The sequence below is a fragment of the Erpetoichthys calabaricus genome, chromosome 4, assembly GCF_900747795.2.
Source record: "Erpetoichthys calabaricus chromosome 4, fErpCal1.3, whole genome shotgun sequence".
NCBI classification, from domain to species: domain Eukaryota; kingdom Metazoa; phylum Chordata; class Cladistia; order Polypteriformes; family Polypteridae; genus Erpetoichthys; species Erpetoichthys calabaricus.
In genome coordinates, this window is record NC_041397.2 from 52,747,878 (window position 1) to 52,773,293 (window position 25,416).

General features: G+C 35.5%; 1 protein-coding gene across 8 annotated transcripts in view; it reads left to right on the forward strand.

Moving 5' to 3' along the window:
• The window catches only part of LOC114650028 (MAP7 domain-containing protein 2-like), a 203,859-nt gene that overhangs the window by 141,463 nt on the left and 36,980 nt on the right, over window positions 1–25,416 (forward strand). For 2 of the 8 annotated variants that reach the window (XM_051926910.1, XM_051926904.1), the window contains exons 5-10: window positions 4,817–4,931; window positions 6,128–6,232; window positions 7,919–8,029; window positions 9,414–9,539; window positions 12,105–12,259; window positions 18,481–18,596. In XM_051926910.1, coding sequence (XP_051782870.1) covers window positions 4,817–4,931; window positions 6,128–6,232; window positions 7,919–8,029; window positions 9,414–9,539; window positions 12,105–12,259; window positions 18,481–18,596 — 728 coding nt within the window. Of the gene's footprint in view, window positions 1–4,483; window positions 4,932–6,127; window positions 6,233–7,918; window positions 8,030–9,413; window positions 9,540–12,104; window positions 12,260–18,480; window positions 18,597–25,416 lie in introns of those variants that run through there. The other 6 variants (XM_051926905.1, XM_028799459.2, XM_051926906.1 and 3 more) reach the window with 6 other exon arrangements.

Sequence of the window (25,416 nt, forward strand, 5' to 3'; positions counted from 1 at the left end):
TCTGATTAGAGAGCATGCTGGCCTTGTAGAAGAGCAGGGCCAAGACGGGCTGATTCTGTACACTTTTTAATGGAAGAGAGAAATCGATCTTTAAACCAAATCACATTTTTTACATTGCATTAAGAAAAATGTTTAAATGCTACATTGTACAAGTTAAAATGACTGTGATTGTAAACTTGAATAAGCCGGTTTTGTAAATGAGTGGATGAACAAATAAAATAATTTAAATTTCACATATTCTTTAATTTGTCAGGAAATGGAAAGAACAGAAAATTAACAATATATCTAATTGATATTTTCAGGTACTGTATTCTTGTGGGAGACACAGCTTCAGAGTTTTGGGAACCCCAATTTGCATAGGTTAGTAGAATCAATTCAGTATGGGTGTGGTGTCAATAGCAAAGAATAATACACAAATGAGGGAATCGCCTTTGATTGCACACAAATAAAGATATAATATTTAAAGAATGTAACAATTGCCTCTAATATATTATAAAACCATATATAAATTAATTTTGTGGCATTAGGCCTGTGTTATTGTATTAACAGCAATCAATATTTTAAACAATAATTTGAAGTCATTTTTTCTTTTGGCTTCTAGAAAGTAAACTATGGGGGAAAACTTCTTGGGTCAAAACCAAACAGTAACACACTGGAGAGAAAAATCTGTGATCAGCTGAGGAAAGAGATCTCCTGCGAGCAAATATCTAGCTCTTCATGTCAAGAGAATCATCTTCTGTACAAGAGCGAATCCCTCAAAGAAAGAGTGTGGAGGATAGTTAGAGACCCCCCTTCTACATCAGAAAAGCAGCACCCCCAGAAACAACACCATAAAGGGCAGTGTGATAATGGAGAAGTGCCACCACATCATGGCATCGGGCCCAATAGTACAAGAGATGGTGAAGAAAGCTTTAGGCAGCTGCCCTGAAGAAGGGGAGATGACAGAGAAGTTTCAGATCACTCACAGTCTGACAAGAATAAAATATGAAGGCAGAAAAAGAAACGTGGAATACTTCACAATCACAAGCTGTCAACTGAATGTATGGATTTAACATTTGGTCAGAGTTTGTTACTGTTATTTTGAAAATGTTTATTTCACTGATTTCATTATTGCATTTTGAATGAAATATTGTTTTGTTTAATAAAAAAACTACACTGACATTTGTAGTTGTAAAATTCTGTTCAATAAAAATATTTTTTCCTGAATTGTGTTTTTGTATTATTTTTTCTCTCTTATTCACTTTTTTGCATTTAAAACTATTTAGTCTTAGTCCCAGTGGCGTGCTACATACATAAAGCAGTCACACTGGTCGTGTGCTGGGGCCTTAGAGAGGAGCAGAAACAACTCGAGACACAAATCAGAATTGTGTTAGGCCACTGACACTTTACTGTTCGTTAATAAGAAAACCTTAATACCTTGTTAGCAATTAATCGTTATTGCTAGGATTCCTTATATTAATTTTTACTTTTTATAAAACTCACATTAAGTTACTAGGCCTTTGATTTCCTACTTTTCACATAAAACTACAATATTGTTAATCATTATTAATGTTTTTTGTAGTGACCTAATCCTCCTGACAAATTTCTCTTTCTTGAGATTGCATCTTCCCGCAAGCCTCAGAGGGGAAGCGAAATTTACCTTTAGAACAAATTGAAATTACTTAAGCAACAACATTTTTAAAAAGCAGAAATACACCAATTCTGTCAATTCAGCCTTGTCTTTGTGAGACTTCAGGATGTTTGCAGGTGTGCCCTTCTTTTACAAAAATACACAAATTCAACATGGAATTTACCAGCAAAACACACTGACTTTTAAAATTTGAAAGCCTCAGATCTCAGCTCATGTATCAGACATCAAGACCTGAACAACAATCCATCAGGATTAGAGCTCGGCCTAACAGTCCACCTCATCTTATCTTGGCAGTGAAGAGAAAAGGAAAGAAGGAGAGGATGCAGAAGTGACATTAATGATTCAGTATAAAATTTAAATATGTCTGTATAGTTTAAAAAATTCACATCTATCTGTGTATTAAAACTGTAGTGTATCCAGCATGAAGTATTATGGTGCTATAGCCTTTCAACAAACAATGTGCTAAAACCAGGAACCTACTAAGGTTAAGATTAATGGGCAAAACAAATATAAACAGAAAAATATTTTAAAAACAATCATCTTTTTGTGTGACTAAAGTGCCAGTTGTGTTACAAAATTACTTAAAAGCCTGACTTGTGTTACAAAAAGGCCCTACAAGTTACAAATGTTCCCTGTGCTGTGGTACAAATGTGCCTTAAAGTTACAAAATGTCCCTACTAGAGTTACAAATGTTCCCTGTAGGTTACAAATGGGCCATTTAGTAGTTACAAAAAGGCCCTAACTATCTATCTATCTATCTATCTATCTATCTATCTATCTATCTATCTATCTATCTATCTATCTAGTTTGCCAGGAAGGGAAAATTGGCTGTGTAGGAGGCCTTGAGGTCCTTAATTTCTAAGAAAGTGTGTGTTATATGTTTTGTTAACATAAAAAAGCTTTCCTGTTGTATTCTGTGTCACTGTTGCCAACCTCTGTAGTGTTTTGCGGTTCTGAACTTAACAAATCCCATACCAGGATATTATTTAACCATTGAATATCGAGACCACTGTGTGCCTACAGAAGCTGGTGAGTATACAGTGGATGGAGACATCTCGGATTTTTTTACATGTTTAAGAAAGCAAAGTCATTGGTTAGCCATCTTCACAAAAGCCAAAATGTGTTGTGCCTACTTTAGGTCAGTGATGGTTTTTCCAAGAAATGTGAAGCTCCCGACCCTCACAATAGCATACCGCCTAATTAAAATTAAAAAAAAATTGTCCTATCTCTGCTTTCTGAAGTCTATGAACAGCGCCTTGATTTTCCTTGCATTTAATAGGTAGACTTATTGGCCAGATCCTGCTTGTAATGAACACTTTATCAGGTAGCTTTTTATTTCTTACCAGTATTTGTATGCTAATTATATTTATGTGAAATTCATGCATATTTTATGTTATTTTGACTTTTTGAACAACTCTTATCATTATTTTTGTCTCTTCATTTTACTGCATGATTTTTAAGAAGCAAATTAACAAGCATAAATGGTTGCATTGCTTTCCAAATAAAATTATATTTTTCAAGTATATATTCTTTATATAGTGAACACAATTATAAGATTGTTTACAAGTTACAAAGTAAATTACAATTATTTAGGTATAGTTTTATAAACCGCAAGATGAAGATGAACTAGGCCATACTGTACATTCCATGTCAAAATCTTGTTGTTTCACTAGCAAGTGTTCTAGAAGCTTTTAAAGAAAACACATAAAGAATGAAAGGAAACATTTTATTGGAGCATATTCCAACCAATTTTTAAATTATGAATTAATCTTTGCTATTAACTAAACTTGTCTTTTAATTAGAAATTGCTTGTCTGCTGTCAGCCTGCTGTCTTAGAAATTCCTAAGTATATGTTACTTTCCTGTAGAAATCAGAAAGGTATTAATTTTAGACCCTTTAGTGAACTAGAAACTATTATTTTTATTTTCTCTTTTTTATAGTTATTTGTCTTGGTAAGATTGTTCCTGCCATGTATCTATGCATGCTGGGATGAGCTTTAGCCTTCTGGCAACTCTGCTCAGGATATAGAGGGTTTGGAAAATGGATGTTTTTTTTTTTTATCTAGAGCATCTGCAACTGTGAGAACAAGTTTAATGTAGATACAATGGAAAGATAAAAACACAGTTATTTCCAAAATCAGTCTACCCTCGTCATTTGTTATCATTAAGTTAAAGACCTACCTGATAAGGTTTGCTTTAAGATGTGTTACTTATTGGTTTATGCAACTAACATAGTCTGCATATTGTATTTCCTCGATACATTGACTAAATCTTATGTGATATTTTAGTCTAAAATTATTATTTTGATACTGTTTTTTTTCTGATAAGGCATCAACAAATCAGAAACATAACATGACTTTAAATACTTGATCAATCAACTTCTGTCATTGCTCATTTTGTAAAGGTGACAAAATTATCAGGTCTATCTAACCACCACAAACTGGAAAACAATTGTTTCTTTATATTTATTAATACTATTTTTCTTAAAGAGAATGAGTTTTCTTAGCTCTTCCAAAAATGCACCAGCATCACTCTTTGTGTTTAAATGTCAATATTTCACAATAATGAAGGAAACAGCATAGTCAGTATTATAGCAACAGCAACTTATGTTTCAAAGGTATTTGTGTTCTTTCCATATTGTAATTTTGTAGTCTTTTTAACAATGAAAGCAGGGAAAATGTGAAAACATTTCACAGCAAAATTATTTTGTGAGATCTTTTTCTTTTTATCTCCACCCTTTATCTGCAGTAATCTGGTGATGAATGAGTTAATGCCTGTGTAGCATTACGCCCCAGACAAATTAAGTCAGAGACACAGTCACTGCTACACCAGTGGGAACAGATGCTATCCAGTGATGCAACCTGTGTCATTTGCATAGTCTCCTTCTTTTGAGCTATGAACTGTGATGTCTGCAGAATCAAGGAGGGTTTATTCTGAATGAGTGCTAGCACTGTGTGCATAAGAGATTACGTGCTGCCTTCGTTCTACAGTACGTAATTGGGCAGGGCATTTCTACAGAGCTATAGCCTGTCTGCTTACCTCATTGCCTACCTGCTTGTTGCTGATTGTGTGTTAGCAACAGAAAAGGTCAATCATACTCTAAATGCAGCCAGTTTCTACAACAAGTACCCATGATGGGTCAGTAAGAGAATCTCTCTATTTTCCTGTCTTTGAACGGAATGAACAGGAACGCTTGGAAGCAATGATCAGACGCTCCATGGAACGAAGTCAGCAGCTGGAGCAGAGGCCAAAGAGATGGTCCTGGGGAGGTGCCCTGTCTGCTGGCTCTGGATCCAGGGAAGGTGAGTTAATGACTAAGAAAAACACGACTGACAATCGCACAGAGGCTGCCTGCATTGCAGATTTCAGTTTTGAGGAGGTGGTGTGTGGGCTGAGTGTTTAGCCTTATACTGGGTTGAAAAAAAAAATAAAACTGGAGACTTTGTGTTTTCTATTCAGTGATGATAAAAAAAAGAAAGACTGGACTCTTACAGTGGCCACTAATAAAACTGAATAGTTTTGTGACTAATACTGAATCAGTTAAAAAGAGAAAATGTTATTATTCTTTATATCAAAGTCCATGTTATTTTTTGATCTTTGGGCATTATATTGTAGTTAGTGCAAATTAGTTGGAGGGAACACATTAAAGCCCTTTGTTTGATATTTTATGTGTGTGTGTGTGTATGCATATAAAATATTTTTTCCTTTGAAAATAAACCTTCCTTTGAATGTGTTAATAGTTAGTAGTATAATTTAGCTTATAAAGCAGATTTGACAATTGTCATGCACAAACTATGAAAAAAAGAAAATGCTGATTGTTTCATATACGCTGGTGAAATAAATCATTAGCTGCTTTAAGAAATGAAATTTCTGAAGAGATAAATGCAATGGTGCTCTAGAATGTTATTATCCCCACTTGCACATTTTGTCGCAGTTGTTGCACTCCTTGCATGAATATGTAAATAACTAACTATGATTAAACATGTATAGTTCTTAAATTATTTTGAGATGTTTTAAGCTTTAAATCGGAATGAGAAGGCAAATTGTGAGGGCATACTGATTAATGCAATTCATACCCACTACAGTATGGGAGTCTCCCTTGTCAACAAGAAAAAGTCTTGTGTTATGAAAAGAATGTTTGCTTTCCCTTTTTTCTCCATAGTACATTGTAAATATATTCCCACAATTGGGCATTTCTGAGTAACATTAATAAAACAAAATTAAGAATTTTTAACCATAATGAATGTTTTATGCTGTATAGTTACCATGCAAATCGCATTGAGTTAAGAGTAAAAGACCACTAAAGACTTATGGATTTCAGAAAAAATGTATGATTTATGTTTTGTTTTTTTTTTTTTTGTACTTAGTAGCACATTTTTAAGTCTCTCACAGTCTTAGTATCTGAACATTTATTGTGTTATGCGATGTTGCCCTCTTGTATAGTGTGTATGTGTGCTTTTTAAATGTATTTTTCCTACTGTGGTTTTCTGCTATGTAGGTGACCCTGAAAATACCCCACCCCCACTAGATTTAGCCACCAGCACCCTTCCTTCAGACCCCGAGACATCTGCTGCTGCTGCTGCTGCTGCTGAACCCGGCAATGGTATTTGCATACATAGAAGTGCCATAGTATCTGCAGAGTGTCTTCTCCACTGTGCTTGAACTACACTTCACCACCCATTAGGACGTGTCCACTCACTTACACACACTGTACATATTTTTCTGTCTGTACATCTGCTTACCTCTTTTGAATTTGTGTTGCTTTATTTGCATCCTCACATTTTCACCACTTATTTAAGATGCATGAATCATGATTTTTTGAATGCTCTCTTCTATTTAAAAGTTGATGTGTGTGAATATGTTATACATTTTCTTGCATGTTTTTCATATTACAGTATTCACTATGCATCACTAAAGTCCAGACAAAAGTGAACCTCTTTGCTTCTGCATTTGTTACTGGTTGTCTGTTTTTTATGGTTTTAATTATAATCATGATCAGAGCAATGTTTTTGGTAATGCTGTTTATTACAAATTACAAAAATAGAGCACTGTGTATTTTGGGTGTCCTCCTCTGTAATTATGAGGATTTTGTGGACTTATAATTCAAATCAACATAGTTTATTTAAAAGATGCAATCTTGTGAGATTTCACTCTCTACAGAAGCAGTTTAGTATTACCTTTGATTATTTTAAAACGTTTGTTATTTTAGTACTCATCTAGAGTACTTTTTTCTGTGCAAAACTAACTCTCCAAGTTATTGTATATGTAGATTGTGAGAGGATTCTACGTTTGATTGGTAGTTGAGAATGAAACTGTGGTCTATTCTTAATGATAATTAGTTTTGAAATTTGCCACATTGTTCTTGGTTAGTGACACTAAATCTCTAAGGTGGGGGTAGGAGCCAGGGAGGCACAGCACAGTTGTCTTTTATTCTGTGTAGACTGCTTTTTGTGGGATGTTGCTTAGCAACAAAATGCTCCTACCCCTCCCTAACATTTGTAGGGAGAAAATACCTCAGATCTGGAATAATAATTTCATATATTTTTAGTTAGCCAATAAAAAGTGTCATTTTGCTTGACTTTTCACTACATTCATAATGGCTAACATGGTACAACACCCTAGTACTACAGATTTATTTAATCTAAAATAGTTTATTTTCCTGTTTGTATTTGAACCTTTTTGTTTAGTTTGACTAATTTTAATTTTGTATAAGCTTATTGGGCAGCAACCAATAGCCTTATGTAAAACAGAACTATTAAAGAACTTAAAGTAGTGGGACTTTAGAATCCCTTGTTTTGGGGTTAAAAGAGATTTATTATGTTAGTAAGGTAGAAATCAACCTGGTGTGTATTACTTAGAGATTTCTAATTTTTTATTAGCGAGATTACAATAAAAATAGTGCAACTGTGTGAATTTTCTCTGTGATGGATTAACATCTCCTGCGCCAGGAAACCAATATATTGCTGTGATGCTTTCTTTTCCTGGTCCATGACAGATCTATTGATATAGAGCAGAAAGGGTTAAAAAAAAATTTCCAACTATTTTTATGGTGTGAGGTGATGAAGCACACTGTTCTCCACCTAACCTCAACTTCCACTTCACAAAAGAGAAACCTTTAGTGGGTCTAGTTTTTCTTTTCAAAAAGTCTTAATATTTTCTAAAGCTGCAACAATGATTTTCAAAAGCGTGCTTTCAAGCATTTTCTCATCCAGAAGCTGAGGATTAATTTTGTCTTGTTTTCCATCTTCCTTTGCTGAATGTAAAATATCCATCATACATTTCTCTGCAGCACCTGACAAACTCTCAGCCTCTACCACGAATCTGCCAAAGCATTTGGAGCCCCCTATCAATAAACGCCTGTCATCCTCCTCTGCTACAATTACCCATCCTGCAGATCGAGGCAAGTGAGCATAGTGCTGTGTTTGTCCCTCTGTTTTTAGGTTTACCTGTTTGTGTTCATTGGTGCTGTTCCGTTGTTTACTCATGCGTGTTGGTTATCTATTGAATTATATGCCTCACTGCAGAAATTTATAATTAATTTGGCTTTTTTTTTTTTGCTCCTTCATTGCTAACATCTATGTGTAAATTTAAATTAAATTTATGCAGTGAAAATGTTCAAAGTCTACTACACTAATCAAAATGAGTTTCAAGATCATATGGCCCATACATTGTCCTTTTTATTTTATTTGATTTGATTTGATTTTTGTAGCATCTTGTGATAACAAGTAATCCCTGTCCTTTGTTGAAAACACTACCCAGAATGTTGATTCTAAAAGGGTTCCTTAGGATTTTGTTTTGGTTGTTAGCAAAATAATAATTACTGTTTTTTTTTAGATGTTCATTTTAACATTAACTTTCTGGCCTAGAAAGTGTTCCTTTTTCATTGTTTGTAAAGTCTGGTAATAAACTTAATTGCATTTTTAGGGATTTATTCTTTAGATAAAATAGAAAATTATTTCATAATTGTTGTTTTAATTCCACAGTTGCAGGTAATGTTACTTTTGCTAATTCAGTTTATTACTTTAGTGGCATCTAGGGACATTATGTACTGTGATGTCCCTTCAAGTTATCACTGGGAAAAATATGGAGGCAAAACACTGAATTCTGGGTAGTATTTCTCCTCCATTGTTTTGTTTGTATTTTTCAGTTTAAATTTGTCTGTGGTTATTTATTATTTTTAATTGTCTTATTTTATTATTCTTTTACTGTAGCGTGTAACTAATTGTCTAAACAAATGCTGTTTTATTCACTTGTACCAATTTAAGAGGCATCAGAACAATCAAAATGAATAATTTCTAGACAATAATCTGGCGTTAGGCCAGAATACCACTTCAGTAACTCCCAAAATGTATTTTGATATGAATTAGTGTTAGATTGTCTTCTGTATTCCAGAGTCATTAATGGCTTAGTACACAGTTAGAATAAATCTCATTTTGAATTTCCACAGGAATTAAGGGCATACTGCTCTTGATTGTTAAGTCAACCTGTTGTACAATATTTTAATGAATGGGTCTTAGAAAAACATTGTTAAGCAAAATGTGGATATTTTAATTCTTTCATATATCTTCTTCTGACTGAATATCAGAAAATATTAATGAGAAAAACAAAAAATGTCTTTTTTGCTGACATTACCCAAGCTAAAAAAAATATATTTATTACAATATGCCTTTGTTATTTATTCATTTCACTTTTTCTTTTTTATAGTTTTTCATCTGTATGATTTTAATCCCTTTTTTGTTGTCATTATTTATTTTTCATAAACTTAATTTACTCCCATCATACAGCTCATCGCTTGCATCTTAGTCCTTTGGAAAATCTTCTTGTTAGCCGTCTGTTGATGCCAACACATTCCTCATTAGCCAGGTGCAGAAGCACATCTGCTCTTTCTGACCCTTGTCAAGAGCATTCAGGTAAAGATCAAGGAAGACATTTTAGTGTATTTAAAAAGTGTCGTCACTCTGCTTTTTCTGTGGATTGTTAGGGTTTTCTTTAAAGCTTAATGAGCTTTTGTAATACTTTTGAGACATTTTTTTTATTGGTTTATCCTTGTATTGTCCGGGTGTAAATATGTATTGGACATTATAGATGATGATATTAAAGGATATTTTAAATCAGATAATTTAAAATACAGGCTTCAAACCTAGCATGTTGGTTGCTCATTTTTGACTTTTCCTAAACACAGCTTTTAAACGTAACATTTTTAAAAATGCTTAATGTCAATGTCAATTTGTTTATACAGTAATCCCTCCTCCATCGCGGGGGTTGCGTTCCAGAGCCACCCGCGAAATAAGAAAATCCGCGAAGTAGAAACCATATGTTTATATGGTTATTTTTATATTGTCATGCTTGGGTCACAGATTTGCGCAGAAACACAGGAGGTTGTAGAGAGACAGGAACGTTATTCAAACACTGCAAACAAACGTCTCTTTTTCAAAAGTTTAAACTGTGCTCCATGACAAGACAGAGATGACAGTTCTGTCTCACAATTAAAAGAATGCAAACATATCTTCCTCTTCAAAGGAGTGCGTGTCAGGAGCACAGAATGTCACATAGATAGAGAAAACAATCTCTAGCAAACAAATCAATAGGGCTGTTTGGCTTTTAAGTATGCGAAGCACCGCGGCACAGAGCTGTTGAAGGCGGCAGCTCACACCCCCTCCGTCAGGAGCAGAGAGAGAGATAGAGAGAGACAGAGTTTGTTTTTCAGTCAAAAATCAATACGTGCCCTTTGAGCTTATAAGTATGCGAAGCACCGTGCAGCATGTCGTTTCATGAAGCAGCTGCACAAAAGATAGCAATGTGAAGATAATCTTTCAGCATTTTTAGACGAGCGTCCGTATCGTCTAGGTGTGCGAACAGCCCCCCTGCTCAATCCCCATACGTCAGGATCAGAGAAAATCAGCGCAAGAGAGAGAGAAAAGTAAGCAATCTAGCTTCTCAGCCATCTGCCAATAGCATCCCTTGTATGAAATCAACTGGGCAAACCAACTGAGGAAGCATGTACCAGAAATTAAAAGACCCATTGTCCTCAGAAATCCGCGAACCAGCAAAAAATCCGCGATATATATTTAAATATGCTTACATATAAAATCCGCGATGGAGTGAAGCTGCGAAAGGCGAAGCGCAGTATAGCGAGGGATCACTGTATAGCACATTTAAAACAACATAGGAATGCTGTGGCCAAAGTGCTTTACAATAATAGAATAAAAGAAAAACAAATAAATAACATAAATAGAAATAAAAATATATGAACATAAATAAAAATAAAATAAATAATAAATAGAAGTGATGTTATATAATCACAACGAGGAAACCATCAGTATTACTGAAGGTCACGGAATGCAAGTGAATAGAAATGAGTCTTTAATCTTGTTGTAAACAGTTCAGTTGTAGACGACTCCTTTATATGATAGAGAGTTCCACAGGCGAGGAGCAGCAGCTGCAAAAGCCTTGTCCCCCTTGGTTTTACACTTGGTACGAGAGACAACAAGAGACAACTGACCAGAAAATCTAAGCACTCTGGATGGCTGGTGTAAAACACACAATTTGGATAAATAGGCAGGAGCAAGCCCATGTAAAGATTTAAAAACTAGCAACAAGATTTTAAAATCAGTTCGAACTTAGTCTAGTTCAGGGTCATGAATGATTGGAGCTTGTCCTGGCAGCACTCTGCACAATGCAGGAAACAGCCTGGACAAGGAGCCAGTTTTTTAGTAGGGTCCATACATATACACACACAGGGTCAATGTGGAATACTCAGCTAGAATGCCTTTAGGAATATGGGAGGAAAACTGAAGTACTAAGAGTGTTTTGTACTTTACACAGACACAGGGAGAGTGAGCAAACTGCAGACAAGAACCAGTTATGGTAGTTGACCAAAGGACACTAGATGAGCCATTTGGCAAATGTACCCACTTCATCACCCACTGCTTACATATTATACACCTAAATCGATTAAAAAGTTATGCCACCTCCACCTGCTTCATCAGTCTGTAGTAGAGTAGAGCTATTATACACTCTGCAGTTAGTCTACAATAACAGTTTAGAAAGTAATATTTAAAGTAACTGTTTAAACCTTGAGTTTAGGAAGCAGCAGCAGAAGTGACAAATGCTAATAACTGCAACAAAGTAGTAGCATGTAAAAATGCTTCACACTGAATTAATCATTTATCTGCTTTACCTACTTTTTAATACTATATAATTGATTGCTTAGAAAATAGTTCATACAAATGCAAAATAATGTTGATATTCAGGTGAGTGTTTTGTACTTTACTCCCTGTTTTAAATACTAATATTGTGTGTGTTGATTTTTGTATTCTTTTTTTTTTTTTTGTGTCTGTGTATGTGTTTTTTCCCCTTCATGTTGATTGGTTGTTTGGGTTCTTTTGCTGTACTTTCACCATTTTTTTTTAAACATCTTCAAAACTTGTTCTGGTCTTCTGCTGCTAAATTCTTGGTGAATCTTAACTTTCTAGTGTTGCATGTTTGTCCTCGTGTAGCTCCATCTAGTCCTCTCAAGTCTCCTTACAAGGCTTCCCCTAGTCGAGGATCACAGCCAAAAAAGACACCAACCACTCCTTCTGGCTCATCTGAGGAATCTGCAGGGGTCTTAACTATTGAAGTGCCAAAGGTAAGTATGACTGGCACACTTTATCATCATCAAAGGTGATGGCATTATTGCCTTTGTAATTTCTGATATAACATCTCGTTACTTAGTCAAAACCTTTGTAAAGTATTCAGACCATATAAAAACCTTTAAATGTTGTATGACAAAAGATTTGCATCTTTTGCTGAACAGTGAAATGATTTTATGATTTAAACATTTAATCATTGTAGAGGTACATTGTTATTACCTGGAACACACATAGAAAATAAAATAAGATAATTGTACCATAGGCTGATGCTACCTTGGATAACTGAAAACTTAGATAAAACAAGGGGGTTCCGCCTCCTGCTCGCTTCGCTCGCCTACCCCCGGTGTTGGGTAACCCAAATACATTGATGAATGTATGAGACATGTTTGTAGCTCCGTTAGTCGAGCTGTTTGGTTTTGGAGCCGAGACAGTTTTGCTTCCGCGGTTTCAGACGCACGTTGTAGGCGCCGATGTCTATTGTTTTTGTCCATGCGGGCTCGTGTTTGTAGCTCCGTTAGTGGAGCTGTATAGTTTTGGAGCCGTGATCGTGACTCCATTAGTTCTCTGTTGTTTACCGTTAGTAATATGAATAATTGTACTTACTGTTAATACGGAGCGGTTTCTGTGGTTGTACTGTTAATAATGCATCACTGTAATGTGATTCACTTATGCTGTATAGTTTGGACGTGTGAGGATGATGTACGTTCAATACGGAGCGTTCGTTTACTCTTATTACAGTTTGGACGTGTGAGGATGACGTGCGTTTAAAACGGAGCGTTCGTTTATTCTTATTACGCGTTATAGGCTCCTTCGGCTTTCGTACTAACTCGTACCTTCCGTACTATTATGCTGTGTATGGTGGACCTTTGTGGATTCCGTATTTTTTCCAGTTTCACTCTGGGGCGGGGGGCTGAATCCTCTTTTTTGTGTGGCTGTGTCATTACCTATGGGTGCGTTGCCTCATTTCTTATTTACGTTAGTTGAGCTCCTTTGTTTTTGAGCCGTGACGCGTTGTAGGCGCTTATTTACGTTAGTTGAGCTAATATTATACCTCCGGTGCCGTGTGTGTGTTTCATGTGGTAGTTGTTGTAGGCGCATGCGCCCTCCGTACTATCTCGGGTTTGACTATGCTGTGTTTTATGGACGTTTGGGGACGCCGTACTCTCTCCGGTTTGATTGTGGGGCGGGACGCCGAAGCCTGTTGTGTTTGTTTTGTCTGTGAGTACTCATATTATCCATTTACATATGCTGTGGAGTCCGTATCTCTGGGGCTTCTGTACCATCTCGGGGGTCTGCCTGCGGTGTGTTAGACACGCGTTGTACGGAGCGTTTTCTGTCGTTGTACTGTTAGTAATGCCTCACTGTAATGTGATTCACATATGCTGTGTATTTTGGACGTGTGAGGATGCCGTATGTTTAATACGGAGCGTTCGTTTATTCTTATTCCCCATCTGGTGTCGAGCCTGTGTTTTCTGTAGTTGTACTGTCAATATTGTATTACTGTAATGTGATTCACATATGTTGTGTTGCACTTACTGTTACAATCACTTATTTACGTCAGTTGAGCTCTTTCGTTTCTGAGCCGTGGCTACTTCGCTTGCGGTGTATAGGCGCATGTGCCCTCTGTACTATCTCGAGTGTGACTATGCTGTGTGTTGTGAACGTTTGGGGACTCCATACTTTGTCTGGTTTGACTGTGGGGCGGGATGCCGAAGCCTCTTCTGTTTGTGTTTTCCATGAGTACATATGGTATTGTATTACTGTAATGTGATTCACATATGCTGTTGAGTCCGGAACTTTGGGGCTTCTGTACTATCTTGGGTTATTGCTTGCGGTGCTTTAGATGCGTGTTGTAGGCGCCTGCACCTTCCGTACTATGTCGGGTTTGACTGTGCTGTGTAGTGTGGACGTGTATGGTTCTGTACTCTCTTTTTGTATCTCCGTCAGTCGAGCTCTTTCTTTTTAGAGCCGTGTCTGCTTTGCTTGCGGCATGTGAGACGCGCGTTGTAGACGCTTGCGTTCATTCGTACTTTCCCGCACCTTCCGTACTATCTTTGTGGACCTGTGGGGCCTCCGTAGCCTGTTCCGTTTGACTCTGGGGTGCAGCGCAGAATCCTCTTTTTTGTGTGGCTTTGTCGTTAGTTGTTAGCTATGGGCGCGTTGTTGCTTCATGTCTTATTTACGTTAGTTGAACTCTTTCGTTTTTGGGCCGTGACTCCTTCATTCGCGGTGGATCACACTTCGCTTGTGGTTTATGAGACGCGCGCTGTAGGCGCCTGTGCACTATGTCTCATGGTCCCATCGCCGTGTACCTGAGTCCATATCCAGTTTATTCTTGGTTAGTAATATGGATGGATTGGTGCGACCCTTTAAAAATTATGTATATAAAATATTTTGTGAATTTATATAGTACAGCATCACTTTTTAAGCCTCTTTTCAAACAGTAGTGAATTTAATGTTATATAAAAACAAAGAAAAATAGACACACTTTTTGTGGTACATCATTTATTATACAGCTAATATGTACAATAGTTTTAAGAATAAAAATGTGTATTGTTGTAGTTACATTTTTATATGAATGGTTTGTCTCACATTGAAGTTAAAAACAAAATGAAAAAAGGTAACAACAACGTCAAAAGTATAGTATTTATGCACTTGGTATAATATTTGTAAGCAATCATTAGAATGATTGTTAAATGACTACCAACTTTTCAGTGCTTTATTTTTGGCCAAATCAACATGTGTCTTCTTTGCTTATCCCTAGATACTGTCTTACTCACAAGCCTCTGTGGTTTATTTTTTTAAATAACATTCCCAATGCTTTTTTGCTTAAATTGAAATAAGCTTATTGTGAAAAGACTTTTTCTCTGATCCCTAACCTACAAAAATTATATCAAGGACTAGGAAGTATCTCACTAGTTCATTTATTTTCTATGAGGCTATAATTTGTATAAATAATTCAGTCCATGCATGTCTCAAAGATATATTGTTTGTGGATTTAAAAAAATTTAATATTAATACCAATGTGGATTTTTTAAAAGAGTGATATTACAGAATATTACATTAATAATGAATAATGTGATTTATTCACTTTTAATTTAGGATAAACACCCTGAACATAGATTTGCACAGCATAACCCAGACCTGGTGTGTTTTTTTCCAGATTACAAACTTGTATATTAAGTTCAGCAGTACCTCTAAATTGGCCTGATGAGTCGGTGTGCACTGTAATGGGCTAGCATCCTGTACTAAACTGATTCCTATCTTGCATTCAGTGATAATGGAATAGGCTCCGACTTTCAGTGACTATGTAACTAATAAAGCGGTATCTTAAAATTAAATTTAAACTATTTTAAAGTAGTAAAAATGTATTATTTAATTCAATTTGCTGTGTCCCTGAAGATGCATTTACAATATAACATGCAAATAACCTGTAAAAGGGCTTGAAGCACATTTTACATTGCACTACTATATACAGTACTTCTAGATATGAAGTACAAAGACAAGTCTTTCTCCCAGTACTTTATGGACGCATGTTACCAAAAGGAGTTGTGGCTACTTTGTGAAGAAAGTGAAAGATGATCTTTAAATGTATCTGAATCTTCAATACACAATTTTAAACAGATGTATAACACAAAATAAAAAAAACACAAAAAAGAACTGAATTGTAGAGATAGCTAGGTATTCTTTAGTAATACTGTGAGAATATTATTTTTTAAGATGGAAGAATGTGTTTTGTATTCTGTTTATTTAAACTGCCACCCACTTCCCATTCACCTGGCTCTCTCTGACCAAGAAATGGACTTGCCTTTTGAGCTTACAACAGTACATTTCCCTCATTCTAAAAGTACACTTGTATATTTTTACTAAACATTTTCATATTCTTACATATGAATGTCTTTAGCTTTAAACAAGACTTGGATTATGTTTACTCTTATTCTACTTATTTATTTTCGTATACATTAATTGGACTAGTGGAAGGCAGAGGCAAGAAGAGCCACTGAAGAAGCAGTGCTGTTTAACACAGACTTTGGGATCTACTGCATCTGTGGAATTTTACTAGTAGTAGTCATAAGGAAATATTATTAAACTGGACATTTCTACTATTTTCACTTATGAGTTCAGATACAACATGGCTACCTTTTCTATTTTAAGACTGTTTAAATTTTGCTCAAATAAATTTAAATTTCTGAAAAGGCAGAAATAGTGTACTTGTGTGAAGAAATAGGTCCGTATGGGGATCTCCACATTGTCTTTAAATTAGATGACATTGATGTTAGCTATCAGTTTCAAACATGGTTTGTGGAGGGCAGCTATGCTTGTTAGTTTTGATCTCAGAACATTTCATAACTAGATGCCACTTTTTTATGCTAATGAATATATTTTTACCTTGAAATTCAGATCAGTTAATTTCTTTCTGTTCTGTTACACAGTTGCATTGAGAGCCTGTAATTGATTTTTAAAGCTGCCGCCAGTTAAAAAGGAAGTCAACAGCTGCTAAGACCATTTGCTGCAATTCACATGTACATGTGCAATGCTACTTCAGTATGCGAATGACTTTAGCTACAGGTGGAAACTCCTGTTGCACTTTATGCAACTGTTGTTACGGTTCTGCCTTTGTCCAGAAATGGTTTCATAAGCTTTATGACCTTAGTCTCGGAAAATCTTTCTCCAGTGGGGTGACTGGGATCTTTTCCTGAATAAGGAGTGGCATTGCACATGTATTTTTTCAGCATGCCTGTGTCTATCAAACACAGGAAGCTCTGCAGTCCACTTGTGACTTAACAAGATATCTTAAGAAGATAAGTAAATAAATAGATAGATGGACAGACTTTATTAATCCCCAAGGGGAAATTCACATACTCCAGCAGCGGCATACTGATAAAAAACAGTATTAAATTAAAGAGTGATAAAGATGCAGGTATAACAGACAGTAACTTTGTATAATGTTAACGTTTACTCCCCCGGGTGGAATTGAAGAGTCATATAATATAGGTAAATAACATTCGATCCGGCTTTTATATAAGTAACATAAATGTTTTTCATATAAGGACCATCACAAAACATAATCACAAGCAGAATTTTGCATGATACCTTGGCGAGCTCTGTAAGCCCTGCTTGTTTTGTTGTAGGAAACATGTGGGGCAGATTGACTGGCAAGATGATGCCTAACCTCTTGCTGCATCCAACCTGTGCGATCTTTCTTCTTTATGCCTGGTGCAGCTGCCTTGTTCTTCTGTGTGCGGGAAGGGCTTCTGTTCTCTTTCTCCGATATAGAACCCTCATCCTCATCTGCGTTCACCTCTGTTGTAGCATGTCTTTATTTGAAAACAGCAGTGTCAGATTGGGGGGAGTATGAACATGACTGAGAGAATAAAACTGAATAAAAAAAAAAAAAAAAACACTAACCTTTACAAGTACCATAAATTTACACCGGCTGTTACAGACTCAAATCAAATGTATGTTTTTATTGTATAATAGTAACAATAAGAGCAGATCACTACTCAAAACGGTAATTCTGAGAAGCACTCGGAATCGAACCTGCAATTATGAGTCAGCAGTTCTTACCACTGTACCACCCATGCGGTCGTTTCAGCATCGTACCCTAACCCGATTTCTTTTTCTTTGGTTATATTCTTGAAGAAACGCGCACTTGTTTTGTTATACGTGTACTTTTTGTGAAAGTGTTTATTTGATATTTGAACTTCAGTCTTCACACATTATACTCTTCATTTCCAAATTTTGTCGTTAGCACTATAACATGAAAAGTTTCTGTTTTAGGTATGTTTTCAATATTTCTTGCATTTCTCGCATTTCCTGTCACCCTACATTTATATAGATCGTTGTAGACACTGAACACACATGAAATGCATGTGTTCAAAATAACAATATATTATTTACCCTATGCAACTCCAGGCACCTCACACCCAGATAAACAACACTTGAGCTGGGAGAACTGTTTGCCTGAGTTGAGCTGTGGCTATGGGGGGATGGGATAGCAGGCTGCCTGTGTTGATTGACACATTTATGAAACAAAAGCCGCTAATGGAGAGGTGCGAAGGAATTTAAGGTGGCGGGGATTACGAGTTTTTTCATAGGCTTCAGGGATTCTAGTATTAAACAGCTTCTTATTTGCATTATCCCTTGTTGTGTACAAGTGTCCAAAGCACATAATATTTTGAATTAATTACATTGTAATATCCAATATATATTTTAGACTGAAAAGCTGAAGAAAGAGAAAAGAACATCGTCACCTGTGATAGGTTCTCCTCTAAGAAGACCAGAATCTCCTTCTACTCTTTCTAAAAGGTCCTCTTCACCAGCAACACCCAGGTGAGCAGGCAGAAGTTAAAAAATGGTTAATCCAATAATTTACCTGCTGTTATAATTTAGATTCTTCTTATTCCAGGATGAACATTTAGTTTGTTAGAAGGGCTCTTATAGACTCACTGTAAATTAATGTTAATGGTAAATTTTCCTTAGTCATCTTAGCTTGAAATTGAATAAAATATAGCTTAACATAGATAATGGAAGATTCAGTTTCACTCACAATAAGTTATAGAAAATGGAATGTTTATAATTTTTACTGGAAGATTCAGTTTCACTCACAATAAGTTATAGAAAATGGAATGTTTATAATTTTTACTCTCTGTGACAGTGGAATAGCTCATAGATTGAAGTTAGACAGCTAGAAATAAACATGATCAGTCAGACAGATAGACATTAAGGGCAAGTAGATTTCTGACCGCTTCATAGAATGTTGCATAGAACAATACACAGAAATCTAACCTAGATATTTAAGAAGAATATCATATGTTTTCCTTTTTCCCTTTTTTTTTTTTTTTTTTTTTTTTGCATGTGTCATCAACCTTTTTCTCTATTTTTTGTGAACTGTTTGATTTGAATTTCACTTCAATCTTTAAAATACGAAGACACTTGAACTGTGGAGTGTTTTGTTCGACAAGTCACACTAGTGCCGGAATGCCTGTCTAGTAGCAGCATTTGAACTATTTTGAACCATTTGTGAACCTTCGTCAAATGCAGCTACAATACTCTCGATGATATCACTTAAAATCAACAAACATGTTCTTTTACATAATCACCTAATAAATTGACACATAAGTTGAAATGATATATCATTTTGGGCAAAATTTAAAATGAAATCAGAGTTAAACCCCTACATGATCATCAGGAGTGGTACAAGTTATTCCTGCTGCTAGCTATTCAAATTAGGACTTATTAAAAAGATTAAAATTGATCCAGAAGGCACAACTTGAGCATTGTTGAAATTCTAGAGAGGGAGGAGGAAAAAAAACTCCTATATGCAGGAATTATACATGTTATTCTTCCCCTTTTTAACCAGAAAGTTTACTCAAAAACTTAGGACAGCTGGTAACTTTAATTGCATGCTTAACCAACTGATAGATTGCTCATTCTCTACATCAGCCTCTCTTTCCAGCTGTGCCATGTAATAATTTAAGATTTCTTAAAAGGTCAACATTTCTGACAGTTTAATGTTTTCTTCATTCGACCTCAGTGCTGCAGTGTTCTTTATTTTCTCCAGTATGCCACTTATTGGCAAACTATTTTGAATCATTTGCCATATACATCATCTAGAAAATAACTATTTTTTTCCAGAGTGACTCTTGGTGTTTTAATCCACTCCAATTTCTTCAATTGTTTTAGGTAATGGCTTTGTTAAATACTGTATATGTAAAGTTTGAAACAAACTTTACTGTAGACATGTCATCTGTGTCTTTTTGGACATCTCTCAGTATATACCTTAATGAGAAGGCTTTGTGTAAATATAAAAGCTAAGCTAAAATTGATAAAGCTTACCTTGAAAAACGATGTTAATTATTCAAAATTCACCCACTCTAATCTTTAAATAGCTTCATTGTTATTTGCAGAGAAAAGGCAGATTTTCGAATAACAAATATATAAGAGAAAAGTATTGAATCTTACTAACAAAAATTAATTTCAGTTAAGATTAAATAAAATAAAAAGATGGTTATTGTATGGTACACTGGACTAATAAATTGGAAGTGCACTTAGAAATAATAAATTAAATGGAACAAAATTAAGTAACCTTTTATTCTCCTCCCCTCTCCACCATCTAGTAGCTGAAGAATGAAATAAGAAAGCGAAATTTATACTCCTCCAAATTTATGATCAATCAAGCTGTAATAAATACTTTCTTAAAAAGAGCTGATATACAATCGCCACAAAGCCAATGTATCAGCAACTAGCTTTATCTGCTGGCATTAACTCTGTAACAAAGATACAAGGTGTAAAATTACCAGAGGTAAAAATGGACATAATAAAATAAATAATAAGTTAGTTAATTATGTTTTGGAATAGTTTTTATTCAAGACAGGGGCATGGAATGTGTACTGATCTCAAGTCAGAGAGGTTAGAATGTATTCAGTTTTAAATTACCGTCTCAGAGAGAGTTTTCCCTACCTTCTGATTTCAGTATTCAGAGGTTCAGTGTATTAATATAGGTTTAATATTCATAGGAGATAGAAAAAAAAAAAGGACAGTCCATAGGATGGTTGGATAAAGTGGGGATTTCTATTTATTTATTAATTTTTATTGTAATCATTCCATACAAATAGATCAATTTATAACCAAACAAAACTGAAGACAAATCAAACCCCACCCCTGAGAAGGAGAGCTTAGCCAAAGGATAACTGCTTAGGGCTTTCTAATAAGGCAACAATAAACAAAAGAAAGGGAGAAATAAATATATATAGGTAAATAAGAAATGGAGAAGGGAATTAAATGCGGTAATAGTTATTTCTCTTATTCTAAAATAATATTGATTAGATCCTGCCAGGTTTTGAAAAAATTTTGTGCAGATCCTCTGAGAATTTTATTTTTTCCAATTTCAAATAATATAAAACATTGGTTTCCCACTGACTTATCAGAGGAGAGGTAGGATTCTTCCAATTCAACAAAATAAGTCTGCGTGCCAAAAGTGTAGTGAATGCAATCACCGTTTGCTTGTCCTTCTCCACTTCAAGTCCATCTGGAAGAACACCGAACACAGCTGTTAATGGGTTAGGAGGAATTGTGATACCAAGGCTGTCTGAAAGGCACTTAAAAATTTTGGTCCAAAATGATCTTAGCTTGGTACAGGCCCAGAACATGTGACCCAGTGAGGCAGGAGCTTGGTTGCAGCGTTCGCAGGTTGGATCTTGCCCTGGAAACATTTTGGACAGTTTTAAGCGAGACAGATGAGCTCGATATATAATTTTGAGTTGAATAATTCTATGCTTTGCGCATATGGAGCTCGAGTGAGTTCTCTGCTTTGCTACCTTCCACTCCTTTTCTGATATATTGATTAAGAGATCTTCTTGCCAATGTCCTCTTGGATCTTTGAAAGGTAGGGACTCTAATAGGATTTTATATAATGCGGAAATGGTGTTTAATTCCTCGAAATTGAGCAGTATTTTTTCCAGCATTGTGGACGGTGCGAGGTGGGGAAAATCGGGCAATTTCTGTTTAACAAAATTTCTGATTTGAAGATAGTGAAAGAATTGTGTAGCTGGGAGGTTGAATTTTGAACGTAATTGTTCAAAAGATGCAAATATGTTGTCTATATAAAATATGTTGTCTATATAAAGATCTATATAAAGATCTCTGAGCATTTTAATCCCAAAACTTTTCCAGGTATTAAAAACTGGATATGTTTGCGAGGGTTGAAAGAGGTGGTTTTCTTGCAGAGGTGCCACAGATAAAAGATTTTCCATTTTAAAATGCTTTCTAAGTTGGTTCCATATTCTGAGTGAGTAAAGCACAATTGAGTTATTAGTATATTTGCGATAACTTGCATTTATTGGAGAGCAGAGCAGGGAGTATAAAGAAGTACTACAGGATTTTACTTCTATTGCGGACCAAGCCTGTGTATGTTCATATATTTGTGTCCAGGTTTTTATGGCTTGTATGTTTGCTGCCCAGTAATAAAACTGAAAATTAGGTAAAGCCATGCCACCTTCTGCCTGAGGTCTTTGTAGGGTCGCTCTTCGGATTCGTGGGTGTTTTGAGCAAATGAATGAGGTTATTATTGAATCTAACTGTTTAAAAAACAATTTATTGATATATATTGGAATGTTTTGAAATAAAAAAAGAAGTTTAGGAAGGATATTCATCTTAACAACGTTAATTCTTCCAGCTAGAGTGAGATGAAGGGTTGACCATCTATGCAAGTCTTGCTTAATTTTTTCCATACAGACGTCAAAATTTTGTTGATAAAGAGCTTTATGTTTACTTGGGATATTTACCCCAGGTATTTAAACTGATCTGCTATGGTAAAAGGTAGGGTGTCCAATCTAATATTATATGATTGTCAATTCACTGGAAAGAGTATACTTTAATTCAGATTAATTTTAAGACCAGATATCTTTTGAAATTCTGTTAGTGCTGTTAAAACTACAGGGACAGTGTTTTCTGGGTCTGATATATATAAAACCATATCATCTGCATATAGAGAAATTTTCTGTTCCAGTCCTTCTCTGACAATCCCCTTTATCTGAAAAGAATTTTGGCAGTGAACCGCCAGTGGTTCAATGGCAATTGCAGACAGCAGTGGTGACAAGGGACATCCTTGTCTGGTACCACGTTCTAGCTTAAAGTAGTCTGAGCAAATGTTATTAATACAAACTGAAGACGATACAATGGAGCAGGGTCCTAGGAAATCTGCGCATTCGTCTGCTTGTTCCAGGTCAGTCTCCGAGAGGCCATACCTTGCACTCGGGCCAGATGTCTGTCCAGACTTTGAAGCAGCTTTAAGTTTCTTTTCCGGCTCTTTCTGACTTTTCTTCTTGTTACTCATGCTTGTATATTGTAGTGGAAGTTCCTTGGTCGGGTTAAATACAGGATACCTCGAAATAATATGAAATACGTGGGAAAATAAAGCCGCTGCTAGTGGAGCTGTGCTTCAAACGTCCATCTCCTATAACGGACGAGACCAACTCCTTTTTTAAGCACAGAATCACTATTATATGGACACACAGACAAGTTTTTCCTTTATAGTTGTTGTTTTATGATGAGCAGGGACTTGTACTCCAAGAAATACATTTTATTCCAGTTATCCATCCATCCATCCATTTTCCAACCCGCTGAATCCGAACACAGGGTCACGGGGGTCTGCCGGAGCCAATCCCAGCCAACACAGGGCACAAGGCAGGAAACAATCCTGGGCAGGGTGCCAACCCACCGCAGTATTCCAGTTATCCTCCAGTGTGAAATGAACTTTGTAACAAGTGATGTGTGCAGCTCTGAAGTCAGTAGTTCCTTGTAATGAAAGAGAAAGGCACACATAGAAACTTAACATTTAGGATTTTATCCTGTAAAATATGCAGTATGTACCTTTTAAATAGAGCTGAACTGAAATAGAGGCAAATCTTGACCCTTACAGTGAGACTTGCTTTGCACTAAAAGTTTTCAGGGGGTAGAGAGAGTAAAATGCAGAATTAGATCTGTAACACTGTATGTGCTTTAGACACACGCAATTATAGAAACTATATAACTGTACATTGTTCAATTTACTGCTCACACTCCCACACATACAAACTTGATAAGTGTGTCACATGAAGCACTACTTAAATTTTCAGAGGGCATGTGTGAAAACAGAATAAAGCAGATATCAAATGACTGTAATGATCTGTAAATCGAAGAAAACTAAAAGAGAGAAATAAGTGAATGCTAATTCTGCCATCAAAAATAAAAATTAAATTAGTAACACAACATTTCATGATTTTATTGAGATTTCATAAGGTATGTCATACAAAGTAAAATGCCAAGAAAGTTTAAAAATGATAGCAGGGAAAAGAAAGGAAACAAAGCCAGGAAAGAAATTAAGTGGTGGTAGCTCCTGTATAGATGCATTAGGTTAACATCTGAGAAGATAAAGGCAAGTTTAGAAGATTATTCAGTTGTTCAATACACAGAGATTGTATAGTAGTTCAGTCACTTGGTTCCAAAAACATACCTATTGGCTTTTAGTTTCAGATAATGTGTGCGTTTAGTAGGAGGAATAACTAATGCTCTGCTTTGGCAGCATTATAATTAATCTTTAATGAGAAGAGTTTTAGTGTAGCTTTGTCTGTTATCAATTCATCATTCTACATTTTTGTATAGTACTTAAGTAACAGGTATGCTATATTCTTGTGTAAAATCACAAGCAGGATTTTCTGTGTAATATTTTCAGGTGCTTTTATTTAAACATGCTGCCCAAACACACAGCTGCTTATTGTAAATGCCAGATAATGATATAAATTTCAATCTATATTTTACTATGATTAACATTAATATTTGTTTTAATTATTTTTTTAAACATTTTATTGAATTTATTAAAATCAAATAACATTCCATACATGCAAGTCACATTTTACAAAACTAGGTTTCAATCAAATCAACCCCCACTCATGAGAAAGAGAGCTAGGCCAACAGAGTAAAACTTCAATAGTTGGAAAATTAAGTAAATAAATAATTAGAATAAAAAAAGGGAAGAGAATCCCATTCCTCAATTTTAATGCTTATTCTAAAATGCTATTGATTAGATCCTGCCAGGTTTTAAAAATGTTTTGCACAGATCCTCCACTAAGTGAGAATTAGATTTTTCCAATTTCAAATAATATATAACATCAGTTACCCACTGACTTTAAAGAGGAGAGTTAGGATTCTTTCAGTTGAGCAAGATAAGTCTATGTGCCAATAATGAGGTAAAGGCAATTACAGTTTGTCCTTCTCCACCTTAAGCCCATGTGGAAGTACACCAAATACACCTGTTAATGGGTTAGGAGAAATTGTGACCCCAAGGCTGTCTGAAAGGTATTTAAAGATTTTTGTCCCAAATTATGTCAATTTGGTGCATGTCCAAAACATATGACCCAATGATGCTGGAACTTGATTGCAACATTCGCAGGTTGGATCTTGCCTTGGAAACATTTTGGACAATTTTAAAAAAGACAGATGTGCTCAATAGATGATTTTAATTTGAATAGTTGAATGCTTTGTGCATATGGAGCTAGAGTGAATTATGTGCATTACTGCCTTCAACTCCTTTTCTGAAATGTTGAGTAAGAGATCCTTTTCTGTACTCTGGGATCTTTGAAAGGGAGGGACTTTAAAAATGTTTTCGTATATT